Source organism: Perna viridis, chromosome 10, assembly GCF_037379345.1.
Source record: "Perna viridis isolate PV_CMFRI_1.1 ecotype Kerala chromosome 10, ASM3737934v1, whole genome shotgun sequence".
NCBI lineage: Eukaryota > Metazoa > Mollusca > Bivalvia > Mytilida > Mytilidae > Perna > Perna viridis.
The window spans coordinates 28,912,966-28,927,590 of NC_142454.1; the positions used below are offsets into that span (position 1 = coordinate 28,912,966).

Here is a 14,625-nt window from a genome sequence, read left to right on the forward strand (position 1 = left end):
CAAAAAAAAAAAACCGATTGCGGATGCAGAAATTTTAGGAAAACCTTTCGTCTTCGATTCTTACCGAGAAAATTTAAAATATTAGTACTATAAATAATTTATAATTGGGTCTTCTGCAAACATTTTATTCACTATTTACATGCAGTGAAAGTCGTTTCCATTGGACAACAAAATTCGCTGAAGAGCAAAATGGCGGAATATGATTCACGAAAACAAGTGTGTCAAATATATGAATGAAATATCAATGGCAGTCGTTTAAAATGTCTGTTTAAAAACTGACATTGTTACAGTTTGAATATACATAATTACTTTTTTCCTTTGCATCGTATTATAGTGAAAATTTTAGCCTAGAAATGTAGATGGTGCTACATCAACTGTTCTTCCTTTGACACCAATAAGTTATTTGGGAGATTAGATGTGGTTTTAATGTCACAGGAAAATTATACTTGAGAAACAGCCATGGACAAGAAAGATATGTCTAAACGGAACAGTCTCGTAAGTATCCACACAGCAATATCACAATTTATCTTTGGGGGGATGATAACAGTTTTATCTTGGGGTCATTTCAGGAAGTTTACTGATTAAAAGTATTGTTCGCATATATGTGACATTTGTTCATTGACCCTTTAAGTCAATTATTAGTGGATAAAGCTAACGAATATGTTGTGTCTTACAAAAAGATGAGTTTTTCATTATTTTTGTGGTGAAAACTTTGTAGGATAGTTCTGAAACTACTATTTGCAGTTATTGTTTGGGTTTAATTTGTCTCAAATGCAATATTGATTATCAATTCAAAATGGATCAACCCCCTTTAAACAGGAAAGATACTAAGAAGAGGAAATCATTTAAGGTAAACCAACTTTTAACCATGTTGACATTAGCCTTCATGTGGTCGTACATTACAACATGTACATGTACAACAAATGTACATGCACATGTAAAATAAGTAAAATGTAAATTTGAGGTGTTGTACCATTTGTACATGTAGAGATCATCATTTTTACATGACAACATGTTTATCAGTTTGCATTACCTCTGATCCTCCAAACTTCCTTAATTTATATAGATATTAATAAGTCTGATTCAGTTTGAATTAGGTTCATATGTAGCATGTAGAAAAAAATTGAATTTTGGTAATACAGTACTCAACAGTTTACATAAACTCCTGGTTCTCTTTTTTAAGTCCTAAAATTTACCTTCATGTACCTTGTTTGATTATCTGAATATTTTTTATATCTATCACCCAGGTTTTATTTGATGTTTTTTCTGTGCCACCTGCAATGGCGACATGTACATTGTACAATGTACTAATCTGCTAGTACATTTGTACATGTAGTTACAATGCAGTAGATTGAGTGATCATCTTCCACATACCAATGTATTAAAAAAGCATGGTTCAGTAAACCAGAAAGAAAACCAGATCTCTCAGTGCATGTACCATAGTGCAATTGATACAAATGTACCTGTAGCACAGGTTTTGAGATAATATACATATACATGTATACATATGTGTAAAATCTTACTGCATTAAGTTACATGTACATGTTAATTTTGTATCTTGGTCCCAGGAATGATAAAACATTAACTGTTATTACTAAAATACAGATTCAAACTGCTTCTTAACACAAGAATTGAGAAAATTTGAGTTCGCTGAAGGTCAGTGGAGCTTTACCATGTTGGTTCTTTGATCAATTTTAAAAAAAAGATCATGTTGTTGTAAAATTGAAATGACTTCAGTTCACATTGCTGTTTTTTGTTATGATGTTATAAATGTATACATACATGTATATGTACATTTTGTAACTTACAATCATATTAATATTTCACTTACACTTAATTACTTTTTGTGAAATTGACCACACCTAGATCTGTGTTTGATTATGGTGGAAATCTGTGAAACATCATATTTTCTTGTACATAATGCATTTATTTCAGTCAACTGTAAGTGTATTTAGACAGTGAAATAGTCAGTGTCATAGTGTATTTCACCCGGGTGTTGGAGAAAAAGTATAATGCAGAGTTCAACACTAATAGTAGTCCGGTATGGCTGTAGTCCTGTGCCTACATGTACATGTACAAATGTACCTACCGGTAATTTGAGAGAGGACTAACTTGAAATTTTAATTGGTAATCCTTTTGGCTACTTTAATTTATTCTTAAAATTTTATTAGTCCTAAAGACAAGACTGCAAAATTTATTTTGAGGACTACCTAGTTATTCTATCAAATAGTCCTGTGGGATACCTAGTGTGAAAAGTTAGTGTCAAACCCTGATAATGGTGTTCATACATTTGTAGCTAACAACCAAAATAACATCATATTTTTTATATTGTTATTTTCAGTTTGACAGAATAACCAAAAAGGACAAGAAAAGTTCTAAAAATGCCTCAAGTGGATCCAGTAGGTACCCATCAACAAATGAATATGATGAAACAAATGGAAGTACAGTTGTCCGACAAGCTGTTCCAGATTACAGTGCTTTATCAGACAAAGATGTGCTGGAAATGTTTGAAAGAATGCTGGTATGTTACATGTGTACATTGAATGGATATTCTTGCATGCTTAGGCAGTGTGGGAAACCATTTTTTTCCCCAACTTGCCATTCTGGCTAGTGGAATATTGATCTTGCTAGCCAAATAGAAATTCAACTGGCCAATTTTTTTTGTTTTTTTTCTGTACTATCATCTGTTTTCTCTTGGATTTGACTATCCTCTGCCTTTCTTTTTCTTTCTTTAACTATCTTATCATTTGTTTTTAAATTAATCAAAAACTTTTCCATTTTCGAATATTCCCTCCCATTGAAGTTTTTCATGTACTTTACAGTAACAAAATGAGTACTCCATTTCTGAACTCACATATAAAAAAAATATATTTCATCAGATTAATCATTATGAAACAAGAAAATGTTTATCATTTGCCTCTTGTTCATTTTTATTTTGACAATAAACAACTAATTTGCCAGGTAACAAATCTTAAATTACCAAGATAATTTCATTTGAATACTAATATGAGATCGAGACCACGGCGTAGGTTTTGGCACATCCTGTTTACTGGAAATTAAAGTGGCAGATCCTAAACAATGCTTTACAAGTCAATAAAATTGTGCATATCATGCCAAAATTCACTTGACATATTCAAGCTAAACTTCTTAAAATGTAGGGAACATATTTTTCATGTGTGATGTTACAGCATGTTTTACTAAATACATGTAACTTTTTGGCTGGTTAACTTTCTTTTGAACTTGTCAATCAAATGATGTCTGCCAAATTGACGAGTGAAAGCTAATAAGAACTCCCCAAAATACACATCTACTCGTATTTGGCGAGCTGGCGAGCGGTGGTTTCCCACACTGTTAGGCCAAGAAAAAACACATATATTTCTGCTTACATGCTTTAAAAATGTAGGGTTGGTAGGCAGGCAAAACTTCTTTATTTTTTCAAAAGTTTTTGACTGGTTTGTGTTGTATGATTCATTTAGACATTAATAGTGTTTGTGAAAAAAAAAGCAAAAAAACTTAGGGTAAGCACATAAAATAAGGGTCAGTAGATCTTGGTTGGATTTTTTTTTTTAATCTACCCCTTTGTTCATCTGTCTGTCATTTATGTACGTGTACATGTATATGCAGACCTGAATTTACCATTAAAGTTATTTTTATTGATGTATGTGTACTTCTCATTTCAATGATTTTGTGTTTTTGGTTGACTGTAAAATCAGGTCTGTATACATGTAGGTTACTCTGATTTTCAATCTATTTCACACAGATAAAAAGAGCAGAAAGTCAGAACCACCACCTCCATTCGTCATACATCAACAGTTTGTAAATACACATATCCTTCTTTTGTCAACCAACTTGACCTGTAATGCATAAGTGTTAACCTATTGAACAGTTCAAGTGGGTGATTTTCCCTCAATGACACTGTCTCGTGTGAGATTATTACGTAACACCAAATTTTGATGTAAAAATTTAATTATATGCAAAAATTGAAGTTGTTTTAACCGAGAACCTCTCGCAAATGTGGGAGGTCCTAAATTTTTCTTTTGATTTTGAGGATTACAAGTATGGCAATGAATAGCATGATGGTTGTCTTGAATCAGGAACTGGTTACCCTTCCAGAGCAACCTTTTTTTTTCAATTAATACATGCAATCAGTAATCAAATGAATTAAGCATTTTTCATATTTATTTGGAACACTTTAGTTTTAGGACTGATTTTGATATTTTCTGAACATACAATGTACCCCTTTTTTGCTGATAATGTATAATTTGTGTATGCAGTTATCTCTAGAAAGTCTGGTTTTTAGCCTGAAAACTATGTTGATTAATTAATACCAGGATTATCTTTGTGTTGTTTGGGTTGGTATTGTAGGAAGATGAAATGATTGAATTTGTATACATGTAATTTTTACGTGTACAATTGACTTTCATAACATTTATGCTTTTCCATATGGTCTCTTGGTGAGCATGTCACCAGTAATTCAACAGTAATCCCCAAATTTATTGAAAGGCTTGCACATATACTTGAGGTTTTTTGTATGTTTCCCACTGCAGGCACACACTTGTTCACAGTCAGGAGATGTTGGTCTTTAGTTTGTCTTTGTGTTGTATTATGTATATTTTACTTTTTAGTTTTATTTTGAAGGAATGTCATCTTTTCGTTGTCATGGGTTTTATTACTTTAGTTGTCAGACTTTTAGAGCATTTACCATCGTTGAAGACACTTTGAAGATCTCTGGAAGTATTTACTATTATGAATTTAGGTTATACTCTGGTGCATTTGTTTTTGTTTCACCATATCCATCTTTATTTTTATGATAATAAATCTTAAATGGTTTGTTAGTGTGCAATATACTGTTATGTCAATTGATGTAAGGTGCTAAACTTTTCAAATTATATCTTGTTATTGTAAATTTTACATTGTATACTCCTCTTATGACAAATACACTTGTATATACATATGCATGCACATGTATACTGGTTAATGATAAACTTTTGTCTGTCCTTTCATGCATTCATATATATATCATAAAATAATTTAAAAACACTTCAAAGGATTTATAAGTTTTTTGGCAGAGTATTTGTCTGCAAAGAGGAAGCACATTTTTGTTCATATTGATTTTTGATTTTTTATTACAGCTAGTTGAAATATACCAGTTTCCAATTTCAATACACATTTAGGTAGACTAGTGAGTAATTTAAATAACTCTTTAGGTAGAAATCTGCCCTACATTATTCTAATGTGTCCAAAACTACCAAAGAAAACCTGTGTGGTCTTTTGGACACTGACTTTTAAGTTTGAATAGCTGTCAATTAAGATGGTGGAAGACAAATTTAAAGGTTAAGGTGATCATAATGCACAGCTATTCAAAATTAAAAGACAGTGTCCAAAAGATCACAAAGGTGTCCTGTGGTAGTTAAAGTAGGACACAATGGTGTAATGTAGGGCAGATTTCTACCCAAAGAGCTATTTAAATTACTTACTAGCCTACCTTAATTTGTAATGAAATTGGGACTGGTATATTTCAACAAGCTGTAATATCAGAGTTATTCCTGTATACATGTATAGATTCTCCATCAGTAATAGGTGGGATAAATAATTTCCCAATTGAGATTGTAAAATTAAGATGAATTCAAGAACCTTGAAGAGGCAAGCTTGAGTGAGCATGTTAAAATCTAAATTTTCCAATGTGAGTGGAAAAAAATACAAATCAAGGATAGGTTGATAATGGAAGAAAATTGGGTTTCTCCCTTGAAATCTGTAGAAAATTTGGATTATATGTAAAATGGTGGGAAATCTCTTGCAGAAATTTAAATATCGTCTGCCCTGTGGTGAAAGTATTATGCATTTTTAATCATTTACTTGAAATTGGAGATAAGACTTTCAAACAAAAAAAACCCATGTGCATTGTATCTGCTTTAGTGAGGCTGTTTATATACATGTACATGTACATCTCCGTTGACGAAAATCATTTATAAATTTTAAACCCTTACATATACATGTACAATGTAGTTCAATTAATATTTTGTTTCCCCGTTCATATTGAGTATTATGATAGCATATTTATCTATATTTTCAAATTATCTGAAGCCAAATGGTATTCCTCTTATCAGAATAAATGTGATAAGCAGACATTCTGGAGATATTAATCCTTAGGTCAACATTACACTAAATAATAGGGTGGACAGTATATATTATTTGGTACTGCTTCATTAAGATAATATTGTACCGGTATTGTTTGTTTAATGTTCTTTTTTATTGTCTGTGTATAACTGTTTGGGAAATCTGACCTTTTACCAAAACTTGTATGATAATGCAGGGTTTCAAAATTACTTTTAAGGATTAACACTCTTGGACATTTTTGCATCCTAAATGAATGAAAATATCTATTGTACATTAGATTGGACAAATAGTTGGATACAAATTTCTCTTCAAGTAGTTGAAAATTGATGAATATAAAGGAGTTACAGTTGTTCTATCTGTGCAATCCAGAAAGATGGACTCTATTTGTAGATGGTGTTTCCTTGAGTTCCCAGGATGTTCATACTTACCTGTTTTTTTGGCTAGGGCATGAATACATGTAGTTTATGATGTAACGAGGTATCACGTGAAACAAAAGTGTACCTTCAGACAGTTGCGTGTTTGTCCATCCCTGATGGTTTTTTGATTATGACTAGAGAATGGATCAATGATTTTTTTTGAAACTTTGTATAGTTGTTTAATACCACAAAATACAGGTTAAGTTCAGTTATAGCAAAATCCAAAATGAAGTCATCAAGTTAGGCCATTTTGAACATTTTGCCATCACCTATTTTTACCATTACTTGGCGGGGTAACACTTAATGTTCCATTATTGCCATGTTATTTCTGTACATATTCTACTGTCCTTCTATCATTGGAGCAACTAAGCTGCTTTTGTGCAGATTTAAAGTTGATGTATTTTATCTTATCTTGAAAGATTTTCTTCCTTGAATTTTTTTCCCTTTTATGTATTGATTTTAAAGGAAAACATTATCCATTTAAACTTTACAATGTATAAATTTAATTAGTGTAACTGTTATGTAACATTTGCAATATTAAGCCAAGGTGAAAAATTGACAAAAATTATGAACATGTACATTTATGTTATAGGTAGCCAATAGATATGTACATGTATGTATTTACCACATAATGTGGGTGGTAAACATGTCTGTCAGATCAAAAGTTGAAATTCTTCCCCCTAAACCTTTTATCCTTCTTTGCTTCAATAAACAATGAAGCATATTTTACATACATGTACCTGTATTTATACTTGAAGCAACGAGATGATCATACTTATACCGTGTACTTTATAGACAAAGCAATGCTATAATTTTCAGTATTTGATTGTTACATGTACATGTACTTTTTAGTGTTAAAATTAATATTCATATCACATTTCATTCACTCTGTGATATCAACAATATGTGCATATGGTAAACTTAATTAAAAACAGAAATGAAAACTGTTTAAAACATACATGTACATGTATTTCAGAATTACACAATATACATGTATGAATGCAATTGAGATTTGGTCAGTTTTGCAGGCTTAGCTTTGACATTACTAGACTTTAATTTAAGACTTTGGGAACACTGCCAGTCTGTCTGTCTTTATAATATAGTCAACCTGATAAGATTTTTATCTGAATGTACATCCTGAGAAAAAGAATTGGTCAATATGTCTTGCACAAATATGCTTTTAATAACAATGGTTCCCAAAGGCATAATGTCCTTTAGCCCTTAAATAACCAACAGCCTTTTTTTTTTGGTGGGGGGGTGGGGGGCTGGCTAAACTTTTAAAATCCAAATGATCAACGTCTTGTCAGTAACTTCATGAAGTCTTTATAACTGGACTTGGTTTAAGTTATGCTTGGTTAAGCCTAATTAGTAATACTGAACACATTATTGTGCAATAACTTACAAGTACCTGGTACATTATTATTTTGCCTAATGTCTTCTTAAATTATTCAATATTCTTCATAATATTACATAAGATTTAACATTGTATTTATTTTAGGGGGTCAGTGGTTTTCTCATAATGGTCAATACTATTACTTATTTATTAAATATCTCAAGTATATGTAAATAGTGTTACCCTCTCAGCAAGATACTTTTAAGTGTATTAGTAGATAGCATGTCATAAAAACAATCTAGATTCTTAACCTTATATCCCTTACATTCCACTCTGTTTCTTAGTTATACATGTAGTTTTACTAATATACATGTAATTTCAAATTTTGTATACATGTACAAAAATGCAGTGAATTTGTCACTTTTGTCACCACGAATTTACCTCCTACTTTTGGCTGATTATCTCAAAATCATGCAATATTCCAAAAAATTACAGTTTTTTGTTCCCATTTGGTTTATTTTTTTCTCAAATTCAACATGAGTGGGCACATTTGAAAAAGAGTATCAAAATCATTGTGTATGATCTACTCAGATTATGCTTGACCAAAATAAATTTCAGTGGAGAGATATTGGGATGTCAGATGATTAAGAGTTAATAGGCAAGGATAAATTGGTGCTCATTTTGGTTAGGAAATACAAGCTGCTAACCCAGGCCATATTTTTGTTTAATATTTATCTATATGCTCAATTAAATTTCATCAAGAAGTTTGGTAGCCAAGCTCAAAATCTGGTAGCCATGGGTTACTGGTTGACTGCTAATGTTTATCCCTGTGACATATGGTAAACATATTGTAGTAATATATATTTTGTGGTATTATTTAATACTACTGTTCCATCGAAATTAGCATGATTAGGTCTGTCTGCCTGACTGTCTACACTTTTTTTAAAAAAGCTCGTGTATGTATTTTAGATAATTTTAATCATTTTTTAATTCAGAATAGTACTGTGAAAATACTTTTATTTGTGGATACCAATTTTCGTGGATTAGTGCAGAAACATGAGTTGGTGGATTTTTTAATTTGTGGTTTTGAGGTTTTCAGTATACACATCAATATAAATCTCCTTTTCGTTTGGAACCAAATTTCGTTTGTTTGGCCTTAACACGAAAAATCATGAAATTGGTTCTCCATGAACAATGCATCAATAATACTTTCACATTAGTCTTATGATAACATTTTCTGCTCTCCACTATCCTCATTGTCATAACTCCCTCATTTCCATTTTGATTTCAAAACCTGAGGTTCTTGAAAGAATAGTACAAAGAGAATGGGACCATAGAAGAAGAATTGATATGGTGAAACATAACAAATGCACTAGCGTATAACCTAAATACAAAATAGTAAATACTTTCAGAGGTCACCACAAGGTTTTTAATAAGTGTAAACACACCTTCAAGTAAACTCTGGTAGACCCCAGCAACCAAGTAATAAAATCCACCATAACTGATTGATGACAATTTTTTAAAATCAAACTATGGAAGTCAATAGAGGATTAAGGACCTTTTGGCTAGGGATGCACAGTCTTGTATAATATATTTATTTCTAAATGTAGGCAGAAAAGGGGGGATTGTTTCTGCAATATGACCTGGTGAATGCTTTTTAATGATAAATCCTGATTTAGCTGAATATACATTTGTAAGTATTAAACAGCTAGCCGAGATATGCCTTCAATGCACAATGTATTTATATATAATTTTCAATATGTATCATTCAGCCAAATTAAATAAATATCCCTATTCTAGCCAGGTCTTTTGGAACTTAAATGAATTTTGAACATGTATGTATTTGATGTATCCATTATGCATAGTTACATTTGTACATGTAAAATTCAGATATTTGGTCTCAGTCTATTATGGATAAAACATTGTCGTTCTTGACTACATTTAGCTAGAGATTTGTGTGGCTAAACTACTAGATTTTAGAAAAAAAACAGATTTAAGAAAATTGAATTGTTTTAAAGGCTTGATTAGTCACTTCTGTTAACATGTACTCAAAATGTAGGTTGTGGTCTATTATACACTTGTCCTAAGTCTTTCCGATGCGATACAATTTCCTTTTTTAGTTCAAAGGAGTTTTAAAAAAAATGTTTTGCATTATCTGTACATTGAGCTTTCAACTGCTTATTTCCTGCAAAGAATCCTTTTTTTTTTGTTTTTCTGGGGTCAGTTCAAATGGTTCTACAGCATTTGAGTGCTTTACTAGAACTTCCTCATTGAAAAATGGTTTGTTTAACTCATCTACATAGAACTTTTAATTGCCTATTTGTTTTCATTGGCAAAATGACATGGAAGTTGCCTGTGTGTAATAACAAGGGAAGAAAAATATAATATTGAAGGTCTATAGAGCTAAGTCTTCTGTTTCAACAAAGCGTATTAATGATAAATTTGAACTCAAATGAGAACAAAATTGTTTCTGTTCTTTTGGTTTAACGAAAGGATTTTTGGTTCATTACTTACTGAAAATAAAACTTCAAAATAAAGGGATATAACTCTTTGATCTGTTCATAATTGAGTTGGTTTGTGAGGGAACTTTAAAAATATATACTGAGTCAACCAATTTTGATCCAGAAAAAAACACCTCTGTTTTATCTGACATCTATGTGTCTCAGTACCTGTCCTTTAGGACAGATTGTGCTTTCCATTATGGTTAGATCTACACATGTCTACACAATCAGGTCTAGCCCATTTCACATGAGAATCAGGTCAAGTCCATTTCACATGATGGTTTAAAATTTGGATGTCATTATAGCAGGTTAATTTAACCCTTATTCATACCTGTTTTTAATATGAAGTAGACTCATTTATGCTACATGTACATGTTTTTTTTCTCTCTCCTGTTTACTTCAAAAGTTCATAACTTTTTGTATTATTGTTTATTTTCAGTCATTATTTATGCCATCCTGACAATCTAAGCACTGCAGGGATGACTTCTGCACATAATAACAATTGTCATTTACACACATGGTGAAATAGACAATGTAATTGACATTTTGTAGCATGTTAACTTCTCCAGTGTTGTGACAATAATTACTATGTCACTTAAACACCTACATACACAGTTAATGTGTATATCTTAGTCAGTGCTACAGGAAAAATAAAATAATAAAAGATAATGTTTATTGAAATTCAGTAAAGACATTTATCTCAAAATTGTTGCCAGGGGACCTACTGTGAAAGAGTAATTGTGCTCCAATGAAATATTGGAAAAGGTTTGGGCAAATTTAGTGCTAGATTGTATTTCAGTTGGAAGTTTGTTCTCTAAATAGTTCCATTTATATGTACTCTTGAGATGAATTGTTGGTAAACCTTCTCTTGTACTTAATTTCCCCCCATTAATTTACGTAAAGCTCGAGATTATTGCTTTTTAAATAGATTACACAAGAGTAATTTGAAATTTATTGTGAATTTTTATATATCTTTTAAACAAAATATGTGAAAAGAAAATGTCAAAACAGGAAATTAAGTATGTTAACTCCTTTGGGGACTGATGGAAAGTAGAAGAAAACATTTCTGAGGTGATGGATTATCTCCACTGAAAATAAATTTAATTGCCTTTTGGATCATTTTAACACTTGTTCATGTAGGAAATAAGAATCAAGCAGGTGAACACAGTGATTTTTAAAAAGTTTCTGCTTTCCACGAAAGTATTGCATGAAATTAAACTATACTATACTGCAATGGAAATCAACCATGAATTTAACAAATGCAACTTTTTCTTTCTTTTGATTACCGCTATAACCTTGGTTCCCTTGCTTACTCCTTCTCTTGGCTGTCTGCCATAGGTAACAGGACTTTGGAATTCTTAAGCCCTGTTGGTAAAGTTGTACTCCCATCCCCCTCCCATTGCAGATTTATTGCTGAAATACATTGAACTATTTAAAAAAAATCTTTACAAAATAGTAGATAGCAATGAAAAAAGGTAATTTTTACATTTATTTTGTGCTTGTTCTGACATTAATGGTTGTCCTTTTGCCAGGGAAAGGCAAAATTACAATGTGAAAGTAAAATAAAACTTGCCTGAAGGACAACCAAATTTTAAGTGTTTTTCAACATGCATTAAATTAACGAAAACTTGGTTTTCAATTTCTACAAGTAGAATTTTCATCAATTTGACCAACAGAACAAGGTTCACAGTATATTAACGTCATACTCTGCTGTGTATTGTTAATGCTATACATATTCAGTCTGCCAAATTCTTGTAATAAGCATTACCAAACAGAATGTACAAAACTAGCAATAACTGAAAAAAAAGCAGGTTTGAGTTTTCTCATTACAACATTAAGACTTTATGTCATTGATTAAGAAATCAGTATCCAAACTTGGCATGAGTTTCTTTTTTGTTTTTTTTTCCAATGAAATTTCTAAATATCTAAAAGAAGATTGCTAATGTTAGATCATATTGAATAGATGTTATAGGCTTTCACATATTTATGTACTCAAACATGTGACTGAGAGTATCCTGGAATATATGTATTTATAACATGTGACTGTCTGAAGATTAATTGAATTGCAATTATTGTAAATGGAGTTTAATCCGTTTTCAAGTTGCATGTGTAGGTAGAACACATAATACATCTTCTAGGTTATAGATCAGCAAAATAAAAATGCACATGGGAGATGGAAAAACTCCAACACTCTCTTAGAGACTTGAATAAACTAAAATAGATCCATGTACCCAGAGTTAAAAAGATTTAGGGGCGGCAGGGCAGATCAGGATTTTATGAAGGACAGGCATAATTACTCTTTGTTCATATCCAGTAATAATAAAAAAAAATTACCAGAATCAGCATTAATGGAAACCAGATTATGACATGTTTAATGATTAAATATGATAAATTTCCATATTCAATACAATATTTAGCAGATGACAACAGTTTTTTGTTGTTTTTTTTTCTTGGTAAGGGTGGAGGGAGTGTATGCTCATTACGCCCTAACCTGAACAGACCCTTGGGTGGTCTGTTATGAGACAACTTGTAACCCTGTGGTGAAATAAATGTGAAAATAAACCACAAGAACACCAGCTAGCTATCTACAGATACAGTGAAACCTGACTATACTGAACGCTTTTTGGACTTCAGAATTTGGTTCCCAACAAACAGGAGATTCCCATTGATGTGTATCCTGAAAACCTAAAAATCACAAATTCTAGAACCCATGAACTTGCGTTTCTTCCGTAATCCAATAAAATTGGTATCCACAAATTAAGGTACTTTCACAGTAATATAAAATACATGTAACTTTTGAAAGTATCTGGTTTAGGCAGGTTTTCAGATTATTCAGGGTTTGTTTTGGACAGGTTTTCAGATTATTCAGGGTTTGTTTTAGGCATGTTTTCATATCATTCAGGGTTTGTATTAGGCAGGTTTTCAGATCATTCAGGGTTTGGTTTAGGCTGGTTTTCGGATTATTCAGGGTTTGGTTTCACTGTAATAGAACTCTCCTTATCCACACATTTAAGCTTTCAATATCTTCCTCTAATATATCAACAAATCATTCAAATATAGCAGTGAACTATTGAATTTATTCTTGAACTGCAAATAAATGTGCAATCATTGAAGTGATGTGCAGGAAATAAATATGAAGTTTGTTGTACTCCACCCAGTGTAATAATCATACTCATTGTAATAGTATTAGCATTTCCCACCTAGATGTGTTATCTTGGTATAGTTACCAGGTGTTTTAATTCAAAATAATTAATTTTCCAGACAAAATCTGCTTGAAATCTTAAGTATATTGGTTTCACATAAGTAGTATTTTGGCAAATCCCTTAACTTTTCACTCTTATTATTTCCTGATAGTCATCAATGAGTTTTTGATTTTGTTTTGTAGGGTGATTGATTGTAGTACCAGTACACCCAAAATTAAACACTTGTTACATGTACTTTGGCACAGTTACTTGTTTTCTTATGTCATCTCAATTTGCCATTGTCAGCATTCAGGATTTGTCCTTGTCTGTCAGTCTGTCAGCACAATTGATTATGTCTCTCAGCCCATCAAAGAGCATTAATTATTGACCCGTCAACAACTTGCAAAGTGTTATTAGTAACACTACCAGTACAGTGAAACCTGTTTAAACCAAACCCTGAATAATCCAAATCAAATCTATACCAGACATTGTGAAGTCCCTTAATATCAATTAGAATGTATTTAAACCTTGGTAAACCGAACACCTGTCGACACTGAACCAGTTTCAAAATCTAAAATAGGGTTTGGTGTAGGCTGGTTTCACTTTACTTTCTTCAGTCTCTAGAAGCTTAGAATCATTTGGTTAATGAGTTATGAGGATATGCTGCTATTTGTGTGTCACTCTCATTGCTAACTACACTTTGCAGAGGTTGATGTTAACATTTTGTGAACCTTAATTATCCTATCGGACGAATCACGAATTGATGAAAATTCATTTTATTTAAATTGAAAACATTTCTTTGGGTTAATATATATGTATGTCAAAAATACTTAGAATTTGATGGTCCTTCGGGCAAGTGTAATTTTACTTCTTCTTGTCTATGTGTTTATTTTACTTGTCACAGGCAGTAGAACAGCCTTTAATGTCGGACCAGGCTCTAAAAATGTCAGTCTCTACTCTACAATGTTAAAAGGGTGTCCTTGTAGACCCATGTAGTGGGTAGTACAAGCCAAAGTTGTGTTTAAAAAATGTCCATTAGAGATAAGAAAATAATGTTTTCTTCAAAAAAAAAAAAA

The 14,625-nt window shown here is 31.7% G+C and overlaps 1 protein-coding gene across 9 annotated transcripts in view; it reads left to right on the plus strand.

The window, feature by feature from the left end:
• The first annotated feature begins 25 nt into the window (after positions 1-25).
• The window catches only part of LOC148605270 (protein diaphanous homolog 2-like), a 51,733-nt gene continuing 37,133 nt past the window's right edge, over positions 26-14,625 (plus strand). For 4 of the 9 annotated variants that reach the window (XM_088550127.1, XM_088550132.1, XM_088550134.1 and 1 more), the window contains exons 1-2: positions 657-850; positions 2,342-2,521. In XM_088550127.1, the coding sequence (XP_088406253.1) occupies positions 797-850; positions 2,342-2,521 (234 nt within the window). In that variant the 5' untranslated portion in view covers positions 657-796. Of the gene's footprint in view, positions 496-656; positions 851-2,341; positions 2,522-14,625 lie in introns of those variants that run through there. The other 5 variants (XM_088550128.1, XM_088550130.1, XM_088550131.1 and 2 more) reach the window with 4 other exon arrangements.